Source organism: Helianthus annuus, chromosome 4 (assembly GCF_002127325.2).
Source record: "Helianthus annuus cultivar XRQ/B chromosome 4, HanXRQr2.0-SUNRISE, whole genome shotgun sequence".
NCBI classification, from domain to species: Eukaryota; Viridiplantae; Streptophyta; class Magnoliopsida; order Asterales; family Asteraceae; genus Helianthus; species Helianthus annuus.
In genome coordinates, this window is record NC_035436.2 from 185253088 (window position 1) to 185278612 (window position 25525).

Genomic DNA, 25525 nt, shown 5'->3' on the forward strand with positions numbered 1-25525 from the left:
CTACTTCCGCCCAACAAACAGGCGATCTACATTTCCTACCGTATAATGCCTCGAAAGGCGCAGCCTTTATGCTGGTGTGGTAGCGATTATTGTAGGAGAATTCGATTAGGGGTAGGTTCTTATCCCAGTTACCACCTAAATCGATCGCACATGCACGAAGCATGTCTTCTAGCGTTTGGATAGTACGCTCACTCTGACCGTCCGTCTGTGGATGGTAAGCCGTACTGAAGTTCAAACGCGTGCCCAAAGATTGCTGGAAACTCTTCCAGAAATGAGACGTGTATCTAGTATCCCTGTCGGAGATAATAGACACAGGTATGCCGTGTAAGGCTACAATCTTATCAACATAAAGTTGGGCTAACATATCGGAGCTATACGTCTCCTTGATGGGTAGGAAATGAGCTGATTTAGTCAGCCTATCGACTATAACCCATATTGTGTCGTTTCCTTTCCTTGCTTTGGGTAACTTGGTTATGAAGTCCATAGTTACGCACTCCCACTTCCACTCGGGAAGTTCAGGCTGTTGTAGCAAGCCAGACGGCTTTTGGTGCTCGGCTTTGACTTGAGCACAAGTCAAGCACTTTGCTACATGGGCGGCTACAGACTTTTTCAAGCCTATCCACCAATAGTTTGCCTTTAAGTCTTGATACATTTTATCTGCTCCCGGATGGACCGAATATTTGAAACTATGGGCTTCCTGGAGGATAACATCTCGTAGTCCTCCATAGATTGGAACCCATATTCGTCCGTTTAATCTAAGGATTCCATCCTTGTTAAGAGTCAACTGTTCTTCAGTTACTCCTAACTTTTCCTTAGGATAATTAGCTTCCAACACAGCCTCTCGCTGTGCAGCTAATATCCTCTCAATCAAATTGTTCTTGACTTCAATGCTCTTGGCATTGATTCGAATAGGTTTTACCCTTTCTTTCCTGCTCAAGGCATCAGCGACTACATTCGCTTTGCCGGGATGGTACCTGATCTCACAATCATAATCATTCAATGTTTCCATCCAACGGCGTTGCCTCATGTTCAACTCTTTCTGGTTGAACAGATGTTGAAGGCTTTTGTGATCAGAATAAATCACAAATTTAATACCATAGAGGTAATGCCTCCACAATTTTAGTGCAAATACAACGACACCCAACTCCAAATCATGGGTGGTGTAATTCTTTTCGTGCACCTTTAATTGTCGTGAAGCGTAGGCAATAACCTTGCCCTTCTGCATAAGCACACACCCCATGCCTGTGTGTGATGCATCGCAGTAAACTACAAATTCTTCTGTACCCTCAGGTAAGGTCAACACAGGTGCGTTGCTCAGCTTTTGCTTCAGGATTTCGAAGGATTCTTGCTGCTTTGGGCCCCAAATGAACTTTTCTTTCTTCTTGGTTAGGGAAGTCAAGGGCGCAGCAATCGTTGAAAAATTCTCAATGAATCTCCGGTAGTATCCTGCCAATCCCAGGAAACTACGGATCTCTGTGGGCGTCTTTGGCTCTTGCCAATTCATGACCGCCTCTACCTTAGCGGGATCCATTTGGATACCACGCTTGCTTACGACGTGACCCAAAAATTGAACCTCTCGTAGCCAGAATTCGCATTTAGAGAATTTGGCGTAGAGTTTCTCACGCTGTAGCAATTCGAGAATACAACGGAGGTGTTTCTCGTGGTCAGCTTGGTTCTTTGAATATATGAGGATATCGTCGATGAAGACGATGACAAATTTGTCCAAGTACGGCTTGCAGACGCGATTCATGAGATCCATGAACGCAGCCGGTGCATTCGTGAGCCCAAAAGGCATCACTAGGAACTCATAATGACCGTAGCGAGTCCTAAATGCTGTCTTATGCACATCTTCATCTCTGACATTTAGCTGATGATAGCCCGACCTTAAGTCGATCTTCGAGAAGTAGCTCGCTCCTTGCAGCTGATCGAACAGATCGTCGATCCTTGGTAAAGGATATCTATTCTTGATGGTAACTTTGTTCAGCTCACGGTAATCGATGCACAACCGCATCGATCCGTCCTTTTTCTTTACAAATAGGACAGGTGCTCCCCAGGGAGACGAACTAGGTCTGATAAAACCTTTTGCCAACAGTTCATCCAACTGGGTCCTTAATTCCTTCATTTCCGTCGGAGCAAGCCTGTAAGGCGCTCTAGCTATAGGAGCTGCTCCAGGTATGATATCTATTCTGAATTCCACTTGTCTATCTGGTGGTAAACCAGGTAGTTCTTCGGGGAAAACCTTGGGATATTCAGAAATAATAGAAAGATCCTCTATCTTTGGCTTGGGCTCTTCAATTATCACTTGAGCCATGTAAATGACACAGCCTCTCTTCAAACATCTAGAAGCTTTGAGCATAGATACGTCCTCGGGTAATCCATACTGCGTGTCTCCTCGAATGGTAAGCGATTCACCACTCGGAGTCCTTAGCACAATATGCCTTCTGTTGCAAATGATTTGGGCCTGGTTGCGAGATAACCAGTCCATGCCCAGAACAATGTCGAAACCTGCTAGTTTGAAGGGAAGTAGTGATAGGGGAAAAGAATGGTTCTTAATGGACATTTCACATCCCTCTAGAACAGTGGAGACGGTTTCTATCGTGCCGTCTGCTAACTCTACCTCGTATTTTACGTCTAGGGTCTTGATAGGCATATTCAATAGTTCGCAAAATTTTTGGTCTACAAAGGACTTATCAGCGCCAGAATCGAAAAGTACTCTTGCAAATATATTATTTACGAGAAAAGTACCTGTAAGTACATTGTCGTTCAGCACAGCCTCCTTTGCATCCATGCGGAAGACTCTCGCATTCGTCTTCTTGTTCTCTTCCGGTTTCCTGGCATTCTTAGGGCAGTTACTCTTGATATGCCCCTTTTCATTGCAACCATAGCATGTTCCATCCTTGATCTTTTTACAGTCCACTGTCTTATGGTCCTTGGACTTGCATAGTCCACAGGCAAAAGACTTTGGCTGGGACTGTGAATTTGACCCAAACCTGCATTTTCCAGAGTGGGGTTTCTGGCAGATTTTGCATTTAGGCCTTTCTCCAGCTTGGCCATCTTTCTTTGCTTCCGCCCCTCTTTTGCCCTCACCGTTTCCACGGTGTTTCTTTCCTGACCTTCGTGAGGTGTCGTCCTCACGTTTCCTCTTTTCCGCCTCCTTGCTCCTTAGCGTCCTCAGACGGACAGCATCTAGAGTGAGAGACAAGGAGAGGTCAGTTACTGACCTGAAGGTCGTCGGCCGAGAGGCCTTCACACTGGCCTTTATCGCAGGCTCTAAGCCCCCAATGAAACGGGCGATTCTTCTGGACTCTGGTGTCACAAGGTACGGGACTAGGCGAGACATCGTATTGAAGCTCGTCAAATAGGCCTGGCTGTCCAGGTTTGTCATTACTAGTGACACAAAGTCAGACTCGATCTTCTCTACCTCATGCTGAGGACAGTAGTTTTCCTTAATGAGAGCAATAAATTCCTCCCATGTCATCTTGTATAGAGCAGACTTACCGGATGCCTGTACCAACGCTCTCCACCATGCTAGGGCCTCGCCCTTAAATGATTGTGACACAAATTTCACCACATCCTTCTCCGCACACCCACTGATGTCCACAATAGTGTCCATCTCATCCAGCCAGGTGATACAATCCACAGCACCCTTCTCCCCTGTGAATTCCCGGGGTTTACAAGACACGAAGTACTTGTAGGTGCAACCCTTGGCACCGGACGCATCAGTATATTCTCGTTCACGACGAATACTATTCTCAGCGGACGAGTGATTATCGCCATCTTTCTTGGGTTTGGAGAGTGGTTTGGATTGTGACTTTGGTTTGGAGGGTGGTTTTGATACGGTTATGCCTTGGGACTCAGTATATTGACGATCCAGAGCTGCCTGAACAGCGTTGTCAATCAGAGCCTTTAACTGTGCGCCTGTCAGATGCACTGGCGCATTGTCGTAGTCATCTTCATTTGTATGGCTATTCTCTCCATTGGGATCCGCCATTGTAACTAGAATCTGTTACAGAAGATAACAAAATTTTATTCAGAAGCTTATTATAGAATTGTCTTTTATGACAATTCGTTAACCATGGTAACAGAGACCATATCTGGTTAACTTATTACTCACTTAATCTTAGGATTTGAATATATCCTATTTTAGCTATAACAATAATATCGGCAGCGTAAAGCCTAATCACGAGGATGTTTTATAATATTAGCCGAGATTTCAGAGAATCAAAGGCATAGAGGTTTGAACCGTAGTTATTTTACCCCTTTCTGACAGGGAGTCATAGACCACCACTGTCTTTTGTCGTTATAAGACAATTATTATGGCCCATAGGCATTACATCACTAATGGTTGTTTTAATATGGTTGGCCCGTAGGCACTACATCTCTAATGGATGTTTTAATAAGGTTGGCCCGTAGGCACTACATCACAAATGGATGTCTTAATAAGGTTGGCCCGTAGGCACTACATCACTAATGGATGTCTTAATAAGGTTGGCCCGTAGGCACTACATCACTAATGGATGTTTTAATAATTTGATCACCTTTATTGGTGGCTTTAACCCATGATTTATAATCATTTAGTTGGGTCTTTGAAATCCTCTAAAGGATCATTGCATAAGAATGACTTGTGTGATTTTAACGAATCACATCTGCCATGATCGTCAACATGCTTGCAGAGGTTAACAGGAAATTTGAATCTTTTAATTAAGTCCTACCATCTTGGCCGGATCTTAAAAGACACCAGGCTAGGTTTCACTCTTAAGATTCTTTATTTAGGCAGATCAATTGAAAAGAAATGGTTTCGATTTATTTCATACATATTAAAACAAACTCATAACATACGTTCCAAAATCTCAAATACAATCACATATTGCCCTAAACGGGTCTTTTAAATAGTACATACCTCCATGGAGGTTTTAAAAATAAGTGACAAGTCCACGCAGGGACTAATATAAGATAGGTGTCCATGCAAGGACTAAAAGATAAGTCCACGTAGGGACTGAAATACGATAAATGTCCACGCAGGGACTTCTTTCAAAGTAGAAATTACATTAGTACAACTATTAGGGCTAGTGGTCACGTTTCTTCTTTTTGCCCTTTAGTAGGTTCGCCAAGCCCTTGAGAAATCCTCGGTGGCTCTTTTTCTCTTCCTCGAACTCTCTCTCCACACGATCTAGTCGTTGGAGTATCTCTTCCTGTTCAGGAGGAGAGAAACGTGGTTGTGGTCCAGATAATGTATTGACACGTGTCATAGACTTTGCATATGCGAAAATAAACTTTAGAGGGACTAAAGTTGACAAACAGTGAAAACTATGGAACGTAAGGGTCCAAAGTGTCAACAATGGATAAATAGACTCTATGATAACCCTACATAATGTTTATAACCCTAAACGGATGGATCATGGATCATACAAAGCGGAAATTTGCCCGAAAGTGAGGAATTACAAACTATAGGGGCTAAAAGTGTCAACATGTTGAATTTATACCTCTGAGTGAACTTTTGGCAGACCCGAAGCCTTGCAATGCTAAAATGTACTCACTAGGATATGTGGTAAAAATTTCATGAAGTTTCGTTATCGTATGAGAAAGTTATGGCCAAAACCGTACTTGAGGGGTTAAAAGCGTCAACGTCGAATTTCATGACTTTTCGGGTGAGCGCAAAGTTAACCGAGGACATTACCATGTTGGTAAATGTCCCAAGGTTCTTAAAAACCAAGTTTGAGGGTTTACGAGTCAAGATAAATAGCCAAAACCTCGCGAGCAAAGGACAGGGACCAAAACTGCAACATTTGAAGAATGTTTGGACCTGCAGACCCCCAGGCGGCCCGCCTGGGCTGCCTTAAGCGGGCCGCATGGCCTGCCCAGCAACAGAAAATCGTGAATTTTGCACTTTGGGTCAGTTTTGTGAGTGTATAACAGCTATGAGCACCTCCCATTTGCACCAATAGATGGCCATGCATGTAAGGACACCTGGAAGCCTCTCATAACACCTGAAAACACCTTATAATCTGATCAAACTCATCATTTGGGGGCACTTGTGTTAGAAACAAGAACACATACAAACTTGCAAGAACTCACAAGGCATTTCAGGAGCAATCTGATCGGCAAGGCAACCTCCTAGTGTTATCTAAGCTTCATTAGGACCTTTGTAAGCATTCATATCATCCTCTAATTCGTTCTAGCTTTGATTATTAGCCAAAAGTCAAACCGTTGTTCATATAGTTTGACTTTTTGATTAAACGAAATTGGCTCTGTCATTTCTCAAATTGAAACCACTTTTAAGTTGGTATTGATGTGGGAAACAAACCCTCAAAAGGGTATTCTCTGATTCCCACTCTAAGCATGCTATTTGTCGAGTCAAAGTTGTTCTTAAAAAGTCAACATAAATTGTTTTTGTGAAATATAGCATAAATGGTAATGTAGATGACATGCAATCAGTTTGATCATCAAAAAATAACTTTATAATGAACATAAGAATATGTTTTATCATGATCAACTCGACATCCTTTAGTATAAACTCGGATCGGAACTGAAAGTCTTGTAAAACGACTTTTTCGTTGACTCTCGATTCGGATCCATGCATGCATGTTTGAGATCTGTATTGGAGTTTATTTTTGACCATTTTTTATTTAAGGTTAACTCTCTGGAATTTTTACAACTTGAGTCTATGCTTAACCGATTCATATGCATGTTTCCGATTTATGCTTAAAGTTGACTATTTTGCCCTTTTTGATATAAAACGTGATTTTTGGAAAAGTGAAAGAGTAGAAATCTTTATTACTGATTTATAAACTTGCACCGAAAATTTGAGATCAGTTGGTGGTCCAGATTTTGAGTTATGGCCGATATCGTAAAACTATATCTTTATGTTTAATAAACGGCGCATTCAGCGTATAACCTATTTCAGGCCACGTTTTGATATAAAACTTTTTACCCACTGATGTTATATAATATTTTGGGATTTTTGATGATTTTTATTTAATTTTTGGCTGATCGTATCATAGGTCGCTAAGTCGATTCGGTTAATGCCGGTTTTGACCGTTTAGACCATAAAATGAGTTTTATAAATCCTTTTGACCCCAAACGTTTTTCTACTGATTTTATTTGTTAAATAAAATATTTTGAGCATTCTGGAAACATAAAAATCTCAGCTTTCTTTTAAAAACCCGGAAACGGCTTTAAATCGCACTTTTAAGCGTTTTTAACGCATAGTATGCGTTACACCCAAATTAAACATATAAGGTTCATACCTACTGATGTATTTAGTATATTTTTATAAAATAACAGTAAGTATAAATTCTTGAACTCAGATTTCCAGTTTTGGCATTTTTAGCCCTTGTGAAATTACCAAAATACCCCTACGGTGCATAGTTTGATTTTAAATGATAAGTTTTGTATACGGGTCATATCCTACTGTTATAATATGTCAAACTAAGTATATTTACTGTATAAATCAGACCCGTAACTCAGATTTCCAATTTAACTCTTTTATAATCTTTTAAATAACCAAAATGCCCTTATAAGGCATAAATTGAGTTTAAATTCATTCGGGGCAATATAGAACATAACTTGCTGACATTATATCATATTTAAAGCATATTATCTCAGGGAACTTGCATATGACTCTTTTGCCTACCCGTAACGCTCTTTTAGCGTTCGGTTCGGTTTATGTAACTAGTTTGCATAAATTGACCGAAACGGGTCAAACGTTATCATTTTTGTCTCAAAATCCAGAATGTATTTAGTATACCCATATTATACAAGTATTCAAACTTGTCGGGACTAAATCACATTCTATCCGGTCTTCGCTTAATCGTGCGCTTGAACCGTATCGTCCTTAAAACTAACCGGTCTAAGCTTAGGCTTAAATAAAGACCCGTTAGGAATCTAATAGGTTATTATAAACCTTTGTTCCAGAATAGGAGGCCTGGTAAAAGCTACCTACACTTACCAATTGTGATTCATACTTACTCAGGTAAATACATTTTGACTTATTTTCCCTATACGGGCTTGGGGTACGGTATATAGAATACCGCTTGATCGAGCGCACAAATCCTGCACCCTTGGGTGTCCAGTTGGAATAGTTTGTTCGGCTCGTTTAAACAGTCTTGTTTTACTTTAAGCATTTGGGGGGTTATTGACCGTGTCCCGGATATCCTTGGCATTATCTTACGAGATGGCCACGACCAGAGCACGGGGTGTAGGCGTACACCCGTCGTGTATAACTCTTTAATGTGGTGTGTCTATTAATCTTTAACCCGGACAGAAGATCCCGGGCTACCAAACGTACGAGTAGCATGTAATTCGTTCACAATTTATACTGCATAATTATCCCAAGTTATAAAAATGTTTTATGCCATGTGCATTTAAACCAATTTTCAATCATTTTCAAAATGAGTCAGTTAATTTGTATTTACCAGTGTAAACTGACGTATTTTCCCAAAAGGTTAAGTGCAGGTACTATACGTACTAGGCTGGCTGTTTCCTAAGAGCGTCCACAATAGTCTCGCAAGCTCGGACGACAATAAACTGTTGAACAATTATCTTATTTTATTTGATCCGCCTGTGGATCCGTTTCAACTATTCGTGATATTTAAATATTACATTTTTTTTAAGTTGAAATGAATCTATTTCTGCTTCCGCTGTGCATTATTATATTGTGTTGTTTGTCTATGACGACGCCAACTACGTCACCATACCCCACACCGGGCCCACCGGTGACACGTGGAGATCGGGGTGTGATAGGTTGGTATCAGAGCCAACGCTGAGTGAATTAAACACTATCCTAATGTGTTTAATCTCAGTGACACAATTGCACATACTTGAGTCTAGACTTAACATAGGAATACTCCCGATTCTAATCTGGAATTTATTGCTTCCAATTATTTTTATATATTGGATGCGTCGCCAAGCGAAGGAGCCGTAATAGGAGTTCTCCACACCCGGAACCCCGAGATGCTGAGCTTCGTACCACGGCTAAAATGAAATGAACATCCAAGGAGAAAGCATTCAGAAATAAAATAACGAGGAAGGGACTCCTTTTACTGAAGATCGTTTCCTTAGAAGTTTTTATAACGGTATTTATCTTTTGGTCCCTTTGAGGACAACATCATTTCCTTTAAGTTCCTTTTAGGACAATTCAGTATTTAAAAAAAAATCATTGTAATACTTTATTAGAATCTCATTTATTCAATATATAAGAATATAATATATGAAATAAATTAAAGTAACATTCTTTTTTTGCAAGATCTACCATTATTATAAGATGGCAAAATCTAAAAAGGGACAAGACCTAGCTCAGGTGTCATTTAAGACAGAGCCAAGATGGTATCTCCATAATTAGATTCAGATCCATAATTAACGTCTCAACTTAGGATTGATCTGCGTTATGTTAAAAAGAGAATCTTAGGGGTGAAACCTAGCCACGTGTCGTCGCAGACATGGCCAAGATGGTAGAACCTGTCAAAAAGATTCCAAATTTATGTTAACACCTGAAAGTGTGTTAACATGCTGGGAAAATTGTGATGCAATATAAATCACACAGGTCATATTTGAAAATTGGGATTTATTTAAAATTCCCTGTAAGTAAAACAGCCATCCATTAAGGATGAAGTGCCTACGGGTAATAAATTTGAAAATTGGGATTTATTTAAAATTCCCTGTAAGTAAAATAGCCATCCATCAAGGATGAAGTGCCTACGGGTAATAAATAACGTCCTCTGGGACTAAGAGACAGTAGAAGTCTGCAACTCACTGTCAAGAAAGGGTAATGAACTGTGATTCAGACCCAAATACCTCGATTCTGTGAAAATCCTGGTTATAAATTAAACTTGTCTACGTGACTAGGCTTTTTGTGCCATAGTTATATTCTAAATAAATTTAGGATAATTATAATCCTGAATAAAATAAATATCATTCCTTTCCTGCCTGTAATTATACTAAAAAGAGTCTCAAAGGGTATAACCTAGCTTGAATGTCGTTAGGGACCTGGCTATGATGGTAAGACCTGCTTAAAGAGATTCAGATCCTTGTTAAACGTCTGTAAACATGTTAACTCTCCTGAAAATAGTGATGCGATAAAATCACACTTGTCATCTTTATGTTAGGAATTTTCCGAACCCCTTTATTTAGCCTATATTATCGATAGGAATCATGTCTAACAATCGTCGAACATGATATACACATCTAAACGTCCACCAGGGATGTATACCTACGGGCAAAGATGCATACGTGAAAGCGATAGTTTTATTTCATAACTTCTTGTCAAGACAATGAATTATGAAAATTTCCGATCCAAAGGAATCATTGATTATGTTTTAAAATTTCCCTAGTGACAAGGCATCTGTGCCATCGAGAAGTCCTATGGAACAAGCCGTTGTGCTATATAAGGTGTCGCTATGACATTGACAGTCGTGACTTATGTCCCCTGTCTAGTAAGTATAAAGGATTTTATTCCATTTAAACGCCAAAGATGGTTATTTAAAAACCTAGGCAAAACATGATCAAATAAACTTAATACTATCTATTGGCCTATATGGTTTGTTTACACCATGGCTATTTAAATTATCAAGTTCGACAATTCCCTATAATTAAGTAAGCTATTACTTCTTGGTTTGTAGCCTTCGAAGCATCATCATGGCCGACCCCTCTGAAACTCCCAATCATCCAGTTAAACAAAATGATGATGCAAGACTGAAATTAACAGGCACCGAGTTACAAGCTATGATAGATATGGCCGTAAACAACGCTGTGGACCGTGCGTTGAAAGAACACAAGCGAAAGTCCGATGACACCCCGAGTAAGGGTTGTAAAAAGGGTAAGGCCAGTCCCAACTATAGCCAGTTCAAGCCAAAGGAGGCAAAACCCGAGTGTAAAACCTGCGGGAAGAAGCACTTTGGAAAGTGTTTCTATGAGCAGACCAAGGGATGTGTCATCTGCGAAGAGGTGGATCCCGAGACCCATGAATGCAAGGACTCAAAAGACAACCAGCAGTTAGGTAAAAAGACCAAATGCAAAACCTGTAAGAAAAACCACCTCGGGAAATGCAGATTTGAATCCCGGCCTTTACTCTGTGGAATTTGCAAGTCCAAGGAGCATAAGACTTTGGATTGCAAGAAGTTGGGAGACGCAACCTGCTACGGTTGCAAAGAAATAGGGCACATCAGAACTAACTGCCCGAATAAAACCAAGAAGCCTGGGGAGACTAAGAAGAACAACGCTGGAAACTCTCAAATGGGTGCTCAAGAAGCTAACCAGGATGCCAATATCGCAACAGGTAATTCCTTTATCATTAACACTCATGCTAGAGTATTGCTTAATTGAGGTTCAGATAAGTCTTTCATAGACAATGGATTTTATAAATCTTTGAATCTGCCTGTTAAAAACTCTAAGCGTTAAGTATAAAGTAGGATTGGCCAATGGTACCCCAGAAACTGTTCAGCAATATCAGATGGATATATCCGTTAGGAACCATCCTTATCCTTTATCCTTGTCTCCGCAGTATAAGAACTCGACATAATAATAGTAATGGATTAGTCATCCTGTAACCAAATCTATAGTCGAGGTAATGAGAAGCAAGTAGTTATCAAGATTTTTATGTTAAGCCCTTGGCAATTCAAGGAAGACTCATGGTAAGGACTGCCTGAGCACTTGTTGAATCTGGTATTTAATACCAAAGTTTCGAGTAGGGAAAACTCGTATAAGGCAAACAACAGTCGCAATGCTAGAGATGCGACAAATGTTAATGGTGCATCAAGAGTAAACCTCAATATCAATAGAATTAATCTCCAAATCGGCAATTATCGCAGCCATTAGAAAGGCTGGGAGAAGAGCCATGAAAAGGATCGAGGAGCTAAATGCTGTTTGCTATTTGCTCAAAAACACATGTCGCTGCTCACAAGAAGAACTTTATTCGCACTTCAAGCGCGAAGAATGAACCCAGCAAAACGATAAATGGCAAGGAGCCCATTCTTTTTGGATGTACTTAAAAGTACTTCGTCTGGGGGAAGTCCAGAGACATAAATGAGTAAAAAAAGGGGCCATCGATTTCAGGAAATTAATTGATGAAGTAGAAGCCATTTGGTGTATCAGTGGTTAAGTTAAAAAGAACACTGTAAGGTATGCATCAGCCATTCGATGGTAATACCCTTAATTAATAAGGACATTAATGAAGTCCACAAGAAAGATTCTCTTATACACTATGGGATGGACCAAGTGTTAAGGACCTTATTAGAAATATCTATTATTCGCATCAAAATGGAAAAGATGGAATAAGAATTTTTTGACTCTCGCCACAAAGGTATAGACTATCGACAGTATGTCGCAGATTTTAATTCATTGGCTGAGATAGTACCCTATTCAAATTACCCAAAGCCTAAGCTTAATGCAATAGTCATTTGTGGTTAGCACCGGCGATAAGAGGGCACATTAAGGTTCAAAGCCTGCTTGTCATAAATCCATTATGGATCTACCTCAGCTACTCACGTTTTATAGATTTATAAATAACCAATCAACGCTAAGACTGCCCCAAAATTGTTAAAGATCCTGCAGCTGAGTTTGAAAGGATTAAGAATAGAGGCGTTTAACCCTCCCGATAAATGATTAGAGGCAGTTCGCATTAATAATGATATTAGATAAATCCCCTATTGTGATTTTTAGTACTGAGAATTTCGTTTGGGTTCAGGTACTGATAAGTTTCTCATAAAACCATAAGCTTAGCAAACACTTAGAAAAATATCCCATAAGAACCCCAGATATTAAGTGTAAGGTAAGACTTACAAGCAAGATCGTAAGAACCATTTCTTCTGTTCCCATCAGAAACCTTCAACCGTAAAATTTTGAAGTACCTTCTCTATAAAGGAGGTGCGTCGGCATATACAGTTGATATCTCCTTGATCTCAATCGATTACGAATACCAGATGGTATGATAAAAGCGCCATATGGGGATTTGTGTATCTTAATATGTTCCATGAATTGCTTCCATGCCTGATCAGTATGGAGGTTTAATGCATGGGACCACAAAGATATCCCGATGGTCATATGGTACTAAAGTCAACTAATGGTATTCAAAGAAGATATCCAGAATGGAAGTTTTTCATGCAAATGTTCCCGATTAAGGAAATTCGTGGACTTATCACATAAATGTGTCATTCATGTGACTCGAGCAATGATGGATGAACTGGAGTCTGAGATTCGGAAAATCTCTGTAACCTCATTGTATCTTGACTTCCCTGTTTACCTCCTGAGAGGCAGGTAGAATTAAGATTTCTATATCCCATTTAGGGTTGTATCTTTATGAATCCCCAAGACGGCTAGTACCATCATTGGATAATTCGAAACCCCAATCAAGTAAGTTTTAAAATAAAGGATTCATATAGCCTAACTCGATATCCTGAAGAAATCGGTATCGTTAATTAAGAAAGACGGTTCATTTTGCTTATGCACGAAATACCGCAACCCAAAATAGGCAACAATTAAGAATTTCCATCAGCTGCCCAGGATCGTCGATTGTTCGACTAACTATGAGGATTAACTATCCCTTAAGAACTAATTTTAAGTAATGGTTGGAATAACCATTTCACATTTAAGATAAGCTTTTCTATAATAATTGATGTATAAGTATCAAGGCTGCTCCTTTGGAGACCTTGCTTAGATGGAATGTTGAATACCTATTGTTAAATAGAAGATTGGTACGTCCAATCATCAGGATCTGAAAATTTCCTTGGAAACAGCAAATAGGATCATACAAATCCTTGATCATCTATGAGATTGCCAGTGTTGGCAGAAAAATCAAAGGTTGATGAAAATAGCAACCCTCCTAAGTCCTTGTTAAGGAATAAGGTTCAACAAAGATATCACTCTGGAAGGGTGTGCCAATTTGTTAATTACCAAGACTAAGTAAGCTCTGAATATATAAAAATCATTCGAAGGAATCGAATGTATCATAGACCATATAACTTATGAGAAAAAACCTATTTAAGGAGCTTGGTGGAGCTCGCAATGTATTACACCCTAAGGATTAAGGGATATGTTTCGCCAATAAGTCAAGAAGCACTATCACATAACGGTTGGAAGACTTGTGATATAATGATAAACCCGTATCGAATATGGATCCAAGGCGCGAAGATTTTCACTTCGATATAGGTGATAAAGTGTTGCTTAAAGTATCGCCCTGGAAAGGGGTGATGCGATTTGGTAAGAAAGGCAAGCTAAGCCCGAGATACATAGGACCTTTCGAGATTGTCGAACGTGTCGGGTCAGTCGCTTATAAGTTAAACTTGCCTGAAGAACTTAGCGCTATTCATAATGTGTTCCACATCTGTAATCTGAAGAAGTATATCGCTGACAAATCACTGGTCATACCGCATACAGATATACACACAGATGAGAGTTTGAAGTTCTTGAAAAACCATTGTCGATTGAGGATCGACAGGTAAAGAAGCTTCGGAGGAAGCATGTACCTATTGTTAAGGACAAATGGGATGCCCGTAGAGGTCCCGAATACACGTGGGAAGTGGAATCCACGATGAAAGAGAAATATCCTCGTTTGTTCCAGTAAAAATCGAGGTCGAGATTTCTTTTAAGGGGGTGAGGATGTAACACCTCGAAAATTTACGTCCAATAATGTATTGACACGTGTCATAGACTTTGCATATGCGAAAATAAACTTTAGAGGGACTAAAGTTGACAAACAGTGAAAACTATGGAACGTAAGGGTCCAAAGTGTCAACAATGGATAAATAGACTCTATGATAACCCTACATAATGTTTATAACCCTAAACGGATGGATCATGGATCATACAAAGCGGAAATTTGCCCGAAAGTGAGGAATTACAAACTATAGGGGCTAAAAGTGTCAACATGTTGAATTTATACCTCTGAGTGAACTTTTGGCAGACCCGAAGCCTTGTAATGCTAAAATGTACTCACTAGAATATGTGGTAAAAATTTCATGAAGTTTCGTTATCGTATGAGAAAGTTATGGCCAAAACCGTACTTGAGGGGTTAAAAGCGTCAACGTCGAGTTTCATGACTTTTCGGGTGAGCGCAAAGTTAACCGAGGACATTACCATGTTGGTAAATGTCCCAAGGTTCTTAAAAACCAAGTTTGAGGGTTTACGAGTCAAGATAAATAGCCAAAACCTCGCGAGCAAAGGACAGGGACCAAAACTGCAACATTTGAAGAATGTTTGGACCTGCAGACCCCCAGGCGGCCCGCCTGGGCTGCCTTAAGCGGGCCGCATGGCCTGCCCAGCAACAGAAAATCGTGAATTTTGCACTTTGGGTCAGTTTTGTGAGTGTATAACAGCTATGAGCACCTCCCATTTGCACCAATAGATGGCCATGCATGTAAGGACACCTGGAAGCCTCTCATAACACCTGAAAACACCTTATAATCTGATCAAACTCATCATTTGGGGGCACTTGTGTTAGAAACAAGAACACATACAAACTTGCAAGAACTCACAAGGCATTTCAGGAGCAATCTGATCGGCAAGGCAACCTCCTAGTGTTATCTAAGCTTCATTAGGACCTTTGTAAGCATTCATATCATCCTCTAATTCGTTCTAGCTTTGATTATTAGCCAAAAGTCAAACCGTTGTTCATATAGTTTGACTTTTTGATTAAACGAAATTGGCTCTGTCATTTCTCAAATTGAAACCACTTTTAAGTTGGTATTGATGTGGGAAACAAACCCTCAAAAGGGTATTCTCTGATTCCCACTCTAAGCATGCTATTTGTCGAGTCAAAGTTGTTCTTAAAAAGTCAACATAAATTGTTTTTGTGAAATATAGCATAAATGGTAATGTAGATGACATGCAATCAGTTTGATCATCAAAAAATAACTTTATAATGAACATAAGAATATGTTTTATCATGATCAACTCGACATCCTTTAGTATAAACTCGGATCGGAACCGAAAGTCTTGTAAAACGACTTTTTCGTTGACTCTCGATTCGGATCCATGCATGCATGTTTGAGATCTGTATTGGAGTTTATTTTTGACCATTTTTTATTTAAGTTTAACTCTCTGGAATTTTTACAACTTGAGTCTATGCTTAACCGATTCATATGCATGTTTCCGATTAATGCTTAAAGTTGACTATTTTGCCCTTTTTGATATAAAACGTGATTTTTGGAAAAGTGAAAGAGTAGAAATCTTTATTACTGATTTATAAACTTGCACCGAAAATTTGAGATCAGTTGGTGGTCCAGATTTTGAGTTATGGCCGATATCGTAAAACTATATCTTTATGTTTAATAAACGGCGCATTCAGCGTATAACCTATTTCAGGCCACGTTTTGATATAAAACTTTTTACCCACTGATGTTATATAATATTTTGGGATTTTTGATGATTTTTATTTAATTTTTGGCTGATCGTATCATAGGTCGCTAAGTCGATTCGGTTAATGCCGGTTTTGACCGTTTAGACCATAAAATGAGTTTTATAAATCCTTTTGACCCCAAACCTTTTTCTACTGATTTTATTTGTTAAATAAAATATTTTGAGCATTCTGGAAACATAAAAATCTCAGCTTTCTTTTAAAAACCTGGAAACGGCTTTAAATCGCACTTTTAAGCGTTTTTAACGCATAGTATGCGTTACACCCAAATTAAACATATAAGGTTCATACCTACTGATGTATTTAGTATATTTTTATAAAATAACAGTAAGTATAAATTCTTGAACTCAGATTTCCAGTTTTGGCATTTTTAGCCCTTGTGAAATTACCAAAATACCCCTACGGTGCATAGTTTGATTTTAAATGATAAGTTTTGTATACGGGTCATACCCTACTGTTATAATATGTCAAACTAAGTATATTTACTGTATAAATCAGACCCGTAACTCAGATTTCCAATTTAACTCTTTTATAATCTTTTAAATAACCAAAATGCCCTTATAAGGCATAAATTGAGTTTAAATTCATTCGGGGCAATATAGAACATAACTTGCTGACATTATATCATATTTAAAGCATATTATCTCAGGGAACTTGCATATGACTCTTTTGCCTACCCGTAACGCTCTTTTAGCGTTCGGTTCGGTTTATGTAACTAGTTTGCATAAATTGACCGAAACGGGTCAAACGTTATCATTTTTGTCTCAAAATCCAGAATGTATTTAGTATACCCATATTATACAAGTATTCAAACTTGTCGGGACTAAATCACATTCTATCCGGTCTTCGCTTAATCGTGCGCTTGAACCGTATCGTCCTTAAAACTAACCGGTCTAAGCTTAGGCTTAAATAAAGACCCGTTAGGAATCTAATAGGTTATTATAAACCTTTGTTCCAGAATAGGAGGCCTGGTAAAAGCTACCTACACTTACCAATTGTGATTCATACTTACTCAGGTAAATACATTTTGACTTATTTTCCCTATACGGGCTTGGGGTACGGTATATAGAATACCGCTTGATCGAGCGCACAAATCCTGCACCCTTGGTTGTCCAGTTGGAATAGTTTGTTCGGCTCGTTTAAACAGTCTTGTTTTACTTTAAGCATTTGGGGGGTTATTGACCGTGTCCCGGATATCCTTGGCATTATCTTACGAGATGGCCACGACCAGAGCACGGGGTGTAGGCGTACACCCGTCGTGTATAACTCTTTAATGTGGTGTGTCTATTAATCTTTAACCCGGACAGAAGATCCCGGGCTACCAAACGTACGAGTAGCATGTAATTCGTTCACAATTTATACTGCATAATTATCCCAAGTTATAAAAATGTTTTATGCCATGTGCATTTAAACCAATTTTCAATCATTTTCAAAATGAGTCAGTTAATTTGTATTTACCAGTGTAAACTGACGTATTTTCCCAAAAGGTTAAGTGCAGGTACTATACGTACTAGGCTGGCTGTTTCCTAAGAGCGTCCACAATAGTCTCGCAAGCTCGGACGACAATAAACTGTTGAACAATTATCTTATTTTATTTGATCCGCCTGTGGATCCGTTTCAACTATTCGTGATATTTAAATATTACATTTTTTTAAGTTGAAATGAATCTATTTCTGCTTCCGCTGTGCATTATTATATTGTGTTGTTTGTCTATGACGACGCCAACTACGTCACCATACCCCACACCGGGCCCACCGGTGACACGTGGAGATCGGGGTGTGACAAATTACATGTCCTTTTATGCGTTCAGTAGCCCGGATCCTGTCCGGGTTAAAGATTAATAGACACACCACATTGCGTAAAACCGTAGTGTAAAAACCAACGGCTACGTCTTTTAATAATAATGTCGACATAATATACCGGGTGTACGCCTACACCGGGATGTCGAGGTCGTGGCCATTTCGTAAAATGATGCCAAGGATAACCGGGACAACGGTCATTAACCCCCCAAAGGCTTTTAAGTAACAAGACTGTTTAAATGAGCCGATCACATTATTCAATTAACCACCTAAGCGATGGAAGATATGATGCTCAATCAAGCGGTATTAATATACCGTATCCCAAGCCCGTATAAGGGAAAATAAGTTAAAAGTATTTACCTTTGCAAGTATATTCCTTTAATAGATTACGTCACAGGTAGCTTTTACTGGGGCTCCTATTCTGGAACGAAGGTTTTAATTAACCTATTAGAATCCTAACGAGTCTTTATATTGGCCGTAGCCTAGACCGGTTGGTTCCGAAATATAAATACGGTTTAATCGCGCGAAAAGGCGAAAACCGAGAATGGAGTGTGATTCTGACCCAACAAGTTCAGAGACTTGTTTTATATGGGTTTAAGGTTCACACTCTGGATTTTGGGGTCAAAATAATATGGTTTGACCCATATCGGCTAATTTATGAAAACTAGTTTCATAAGCCGAATCGTGCGCGCAATAGGCGCAACGGTTAACCACGAGAGTCCTACGCTTATTTCCTAAGTCAATATGCCTTAAAGAGGTTGTGGTATCAGTAGGATACCTTCCGTGATGCCCGTAACGAGTTTAAGTTAATATTATGCCCCGTAGGGGTTTTTCGGTCATTTTAAAGACTTTTAAAGAGCTTTTCGAGTTCTACAGGAAATCTGAGTTTCCCGAACAGTTTATAAAGTTTAAAATACTTTATTTATTATTTAAAATCAGTAGCAACTGGAATCGGGTCAAAAGACCATGTAGAACTCATGTTTTGGCCGAAAAGGGCATATTCGGTATTTACCGAACCGTAGCCATAACCGCAGGTTATGAGCAAGGTAAAAATTATTAAAAATCTTTAAAATTCCAAAAATATTATTTTATAACAGTGGGTAAAAGTTTTGGTGACGAAATCTTGGTTTAGATAGGCGTTATGCTAATTGCGCCGTTTATTACAAAAGTTTACTTTAATTGCGCTTTTTAGCATAACTCTCATTCTAGACCTCAGATTGACGTGAAACTTTAAGGACATGCTTATAATTTAGTAATCAAGGTTATGGTCCGTTCACGCGCCCGAAATGCTCGTTTTATTTAAAAAAGGGCGTTACGGTCAACTTTTAGGCGATTAACGGAAATGCGTAAAAGACTCGGACAAACAATGAACCGGTCACAGAGGGTTATACCATCATGTAACCTGGTCCTAAGAGAGTCCTAAGGCATATCTATACCTCACTAAAACGGGTCAGAACTGAAGTCAAAGCAAAAGTCAAACTTTTGCGACATTCGGCTCCGAACCGGGTCAATATAGCAAATGGTCGATTCAAACGAGCGCAAACAAGTTTATATACTTAATATCATGTTTTATGAGTGCCAAAACAGGTTTCATAGCATATACATTACAGATTATGTACAAAATGGCAAAATGACTTTCTGTTGACTTTTTAAGTGCACGTTTGACTCGACATTCGACATAGTTAGAGTGGTGATCAGAGGGAACCCTTTTAGGGGTTTACTACCCATATAAATACCAACCCATAACTACTTTTGATCCGACAATTCACTGGACCATTTGTGAATTATCGCTATGACAACCGTTAGTTACGACGGTTTGGTTTATAAGCTAAATCTAGTGAAAAACAAGACCACAATGGATTTGAACGACTTACAGAAGTTGAGACTTGCTTAGAGAACAGAGAAGAATGCTTGAGAGCCTTTAGAATGACCAGAGAAGTGTGCTTTGAGTTGTGTGATAGTTATGAACACAATGTGCCTATTTATAGTGAAAAATAAGCTCCAAGATCATTACACATTGGTCTACACTGATCATGGATGATGGGCAGGTGTCCCATGGTGCTATGGGTCGAGTAGGGGGCGCCCATGCTTCATTAATTGATGGTTTGATCGTTCACAAGCTCAAAAGGCATAAAAAGCCAAAGTTTCTGCATCTGGGCGTCCCACGCGGCCCGCATGGGAGTTTATGCACATTTTAACTCGGGCCGCCTAATGTTCAAACATCAAACGCGATTAAGGGGTGGCTCGCGGCCCGCCTCCACTTAACCCAAAACACAACGCGGGTCGCGAGAGGCTTGATTTTCAGGTTTTTTTTTAAAATCTTTTGTAATCATTACGAAATCCTGGTAATTAATAACGAAATCTTTCGTAATTATTAACCTGACCTCTCGGGTTTGAAGGGGTAACTTTGCGGTTTGGCCCTTGGTTAATTACAATTAAGGGCCTTGTGTTATTTACCCGCTTAGTTAAGTCCCTGGTTAGTTTATTTAATTATTCGGAAAGCCTTAACTTTCATTGTTGACGCTTTTAACCTTTCTCATACGAATTTGACCATAACTTTCTCGTTTTAAAACGGAACTTCGCGGAATTTATACGGTATATTCTAGTGAGCGTATAATACTGTTACAAAGCCTCGGGAGCGTTAAAGGGTCACTCAGAGGTATAATTAAACATGTTGACACAGTTAACCCCTGTAGCTTGAAATCTCTCACTTTCTTCCGCGTTTCGCTTCCGTACGATCCATGATTTATTCGTTTGAAGGTATAAGCACCACTTAGGGTTACTATACAGTATATTTACCCTTGTTTGACATTTATTACCCTCGAATTTACATACATTCAAGGTCTGTCAATATTAGTCCTTTATTTAATATCAATGCCACGTGTAAACAAATGACACGTGTTAACACATCATTGGACACAAAAATTCGAGGTGTTACACCTTCCTTCCCCAAACGCTTTTTAATGCCTTCCACGATACTGCGGTTGGCTCTTTCTACTTGCCCATTAGCCTGGGGATGGGCAACCGAAGCAAAACTCTGCTCAATCTGCATTCTTTGGCACCATGTTTTGAATGGTTTTTCCGCAAACTGTTTTCCGTTGTCACTTACTATACAAAGGGGCATTCCGAATCTGCATACTATGCTTTCCCAGACAAACCTTAGCACTTGCTCTCCTGTGATGGTCCGGAGGGGTTTAGCTTCAATCCATTTTGTGAAGTAATCAATGGCGACCAACAGGAATCTCACCCCTCCGGTGGAAGCTGGGAAAGGGCCAACAATGTCAATCCCCCATTTCTGGAATGGCCATGCGGAGGTTACGGGGATAAGGTTGTTTTTGGCCATGTGGCTAACAGGTGCGTGCCTTTGGCAATCTTCACATGCTTGTAGTTCCCTGACGGCACTTTGGTGCATACCAGGCCAAAAATACCCGGCATTCATAGCCTTAGCGACGACCATTCTTGGTCCAGCATGAATGCCGCAAATTCCCCAGTGGATTTCCCTAATGACATAACTGGCTTCTTCTGGAGTTAAGCATTTCAGGAGTGGACCCAGGAAGGTCTTTCTGTAAAGTTGTCCATCATGGACCTGATACTGCAGCGCTTTTACTTTTATCTTCCGGGCTTGAGCTTTCTCCTCCGGTAGTAAGCCATCTTTCAAATATTCCAAGATCGGAGTCATCCAAGATTTTTGTTGCACAGAGACGGACATTACAGGTCCCGCTTGTTGAACGGCCGGAGCTTGTAAAGTTTCGACTAGCACTTCTTTAGATAAGTGGCAAAATGCTACGGAAGCAAGTTTGCTTAAAGCATCCGCCTTCTTATTCTTGCTTCGCGGTATATGAACAATCTTGCAAGAATCGAATGAAGCGATCAAACTGTTAACTTGGCTTAGATACCGGATCATGTTTTCTTCTCGTGCTTCATACTCTCCGCTAATCTGATTGGCGACTAGTAATGAATCAACATGTGCTAATACGGAGGACGCACCGGCTTTTGCTGCGGTTTGGAGCCCTGCTAGGAGAGCCTCATATTCTGCTTCGTTGTTTGAGGTCTTAAAATCGAAGCGTAAGGCGTAAGTGTATTCCATTCCCTCTGGATCTATCAGGATCAACCCGGCTCCTGGCCCCTCTTTGCTGGAGGCTCCGTCTGTATATAGGTTCCATACTTTTGGCGGGACGGTCTTTTCTTTGGTACTTTCCCCGACTGGTACCTCTGCAAGGAAATCGGCCACAGCCTGACCCTTTACCGGTCCCCTAGTTCGGTAGGTGATATCGAATGCGCTGAGTTCGATAGCCCACTTGGTTAAGCGTCCTGAAACCTCGGGCTTTCTAAGAATTTGTTGGATCTGGAGATCAGTTCGCACCTCTATGTTAAAAGCCTGAAAATATCTTCGGAGGCGTCTGGAGGCATGCACCAATGCGAGTGCCAATTTTTCTATCATTGGGTACCTAGTTTCATAATCTTTCAGGATGCGGCTTACGTAGTAAACTGGGATTTGTGCTTGATCCCGATATACCACGAGTACCGCACTTACCGTGAAATGAGAGGCGGAGAGATACACTGTGACAGTTTCACCAGTAATTGGGGCGGTCAAAGTGGGTAACGATCCGAGACATACTTTCAACTCTTGGAATGCCGAATCAGCTTCCGGTGTCCATACTATCTGACCTTTTTCTGTTCGCTTCTTTAACACATTCATGAAAGGGATGGAGCAGTCAGCTGCTTTTGATACAAAACGATGGAGTGCTACCAACTTCCCATTTAATGATTGGATTTCTTTGACCGTCTTTGGGGGCTGCATGGAGACTACTGCCTCGATTTTGTCTGGATGTGCCTGTATTCCGGATCGTGTTATCCATACCCCTAGAAACTTTCCTTCTTCCAAGCCAAAAGAGCACTTTTTGGGGTTAAGTTTGAGATTGATACTCCGAAGCCTGGCAAAGGTTTCGAGTATATCGTCGATCATATTATCTTCGGCTTGACTTTTTATGACCAAGTCATCCACATAAATTTCTAGATTTCTTCCGATCTGGTCTTTGAACGCTTTATCCATCAATCTTTGGTACGTCGCTCTGGCGTTTTTTTATCCGAATGGCATTTTAGTATAACAGAAGAGGCCCTCGTTTGTTATGAACGCGGTCTTGTCTTCGTCTTCCAAAGCCATTTGGATTTGGTGATAACCTTTATATGCGTCCAAAAAGCATTTGAGGCGGAAACGAGAAAGAGAATCAATTTTTAAATCGATCTCTGGCAAAGGATAGCAATCCTTCGGACAAGCGTTGTTTAGATCGGAGAAGTCGACGCACATTCTCCAAGTCTTATCTTTCTTTGTTACCATTACTGGATTAGAGACCCATGTCTGGTACCGTACTTCCCTGATGATTCCGGCACTTAGTAGCTTCCGCACGTCCTCGGAGATAGCCTTGTTTCGGGCTGGGGCCATATTTCTTTTTCTTTGAGCCACCGGTTTTACCGAATGCGACACCTTCAACTTGTGTTCGGCCAAGCACCGAGGTACTCCAACCATATCAGAGGTTTGCCATGCAAATACATCGAGTGAATTAGATAACAGCTTCCATAATTTCTTTTTGATTCGTTCTAGAAGTTGAGCCCCAACTGCAATTTTTTGTTCTGGGAAGTGCGGGTGTACGGCCCATTCTTCTGTAAGAGGGTTCGGATGTGGAACGTCGATTTTACTTTGTCGCACCTCTCCTACGCAGATCGTTGACTCAGAGTGCAGTGTTGCGATCCCCGCTTCGGTGGGGAACTTTAGAGAGCCGTGAATGGTGGAGCTGATGATACCAAAAGCGCACATGCCCGGTCTCCCAAGTATGACGTTGTGAACGGACCTTGCACCTACCACTAGGTATGTCAAATTAACGGTTAGGACCATGCTTCCCTCCCCCATTGTGGTAGGCAAAGTGATTTGCCCGATGGGCTGTACAATTTTTCCGGAGAAGCTTACTAGAGGCATGGAGACCCGTATTAGTTTCGCTTTGGTTTGCAGAGCTAACTCTTGAAAACACTGTTGATACATAATCTCTGTAGCACTTCCGCTATCGACATAAACTCTCCGGACCTTGTGACCGGCGATTACTGCAGATACGATGATTGGTCCGTCTTTGATTTCTTCGGAGATAATGGGAGGAAAGGCAATTGGCTGCTGCATCCAGGCAGCCATGTGCTGATTGGTTCGCTTAATGCCCTGATTGTTCATTTTTCTGATCATGCAAATCGCTGGCTGGTTGTTTGGGTTATCTGCTGCGTTTCCTACGGACTTCCCTTCTTTAACTTCTTTCACCAGATGTGATAGTTTACCGGAGCGAACTGCCTTCTCTATTTCTTGCTTTAAAGACCAACAGTCATCCGTGTTGTGACCCCCGCGCATGATGGTATTCACAGTACTTTTTGGAGTTTTTGTCACCTGGGTTTCGGAGCTTTGGTGGGGTAGGAAAGTTTGCTCCTTCAGCACTGAGGATTTCACTCGGAGTTTTGGAAAGATCCGATAGGTTGTAAAACCTTGACCAGGAGCTTGGTCCTCTCTGAGATCTGTCATTTCTGCTGTAAGGGTGCGATCGTCCTCTATTGCTGGACGGGGCTTTGTCAAATACGGACCCACCATTTTTCTTCCAAGAAGACATCTTATGATCCGACTCCGGAGCTGGATTACATGCATTTTTTCCCCGAGCAAAAGCTCTGGCTCGTTCCATTAAGACTTCCATGGTTTTTGGCAAATTCTCGTGCAGTTTTTTGACTAACTGGTTGTTCCGAACACCATGGCAAAATCCGGAGATCCTTAATTGGTCGACTACCCCACTAATCTGCATGCTTTCCCGATTAAAACGGTCTATGAAACTATCCAAAGATTCTCCATCCTTTCTTCGGATGTTATGAACTTCAGTGATTTCTTTGGAGTAGTGCCGTTGTTGGCTAAAATTCTGGAGGAACAACCTTCGGAACTCCTCGAAGTCATTTATCTCTCCTTCGTTTAGTGCGTCAAACCATACACGGGCAGCCCCAGTTAAGGTTTGTGCAAACATAAAACACCACGCCGGCATTGGCCATTGCTCCACTCGTGCAGCTCCATCGAAGTCGAACATGTGATCGTCTGGATCAGTTGTACCATCATACTTCTTTACCGTGGTTGGCATTTTGAGCTTCGGAGGGAGCTTAGCGTGTGTGATGCGGGCACTGAATTTAGACTTGGCAGTCATGGAGACCGGATGGTAAGGCTTGGTAAGCTCCGGATCATTAATTGCTTCTATTTGAATTTCATTTCGCATTGCCATTGCCGGAGATGGTCCGGAAGAACCCTGCATAAATCCGCTATAAGTTTCCGAGGTAATGACTGTGGAGAAAGTAGGAGGGGTAAACATTGTAG

At 40.6% G+C, this 25525-nt stretch overlaps 2 protein-coding genes across 2 annotated transcripts; both read right to left on the reverse strand.

Annotated features, from left to right (window-relative positions):
• Positions 1-21138: 21138 nt before the first annotated feature.
• Positions 21139-23197, reverse strand: LOC110934017. Its single transcript, XM_035989499.1, has 2 exons — positions 21303-23197; positions 21139-21190 (listed from the first exon to the last, which is right to left on the reverse strand). The coding sequence occupies exons 1-2, from the start codon at positions 23195-23197 to the stop codon at positions 21139-21141; spliced, it is 1947 nt and encodes a 648-aa protein (XP_035845392.1).
• Positions 23198-23227: 30 nt separating this feature from the next.
• Positions 23228-24325, reverse strand: LOC110934016. The gene has a single exon (XM_022177211.1). It carries the CDS (start codon positions 24323-24325, stop codon positions 23228-23230), a length of 1098 nt encoding a protein of 365 aa, XP_022032903.1.
• Positions 24326-25525: the final 1200 nt, after the last annotated feature.

Bases quoted from the DNA above. Each gene is read 5' to 3' on its own strand.
- LOC110934017 (XM_035989499.1), bottom strand. From the start codon at position 23,197: ATGGATAAAGCGTTCAAAGACCAGATCGGAAGAAATCTAGAAATTTAT. The intron at 21,191-21,302 runs GTTTGTCTGGGA...CAAAGAATGCAG, and splicing joins ACAGGAGAGCAAGTGCTAAG to ATTGAGCAGAGTTTTGCTTC.
- LOC110934016 (XM_022177211.1), bottom strand. From the start codon at position 24,325: ATGGCTGCCTGGATGCAGCAGCCAATTGCCTTTCCTCCCATTATCTCC.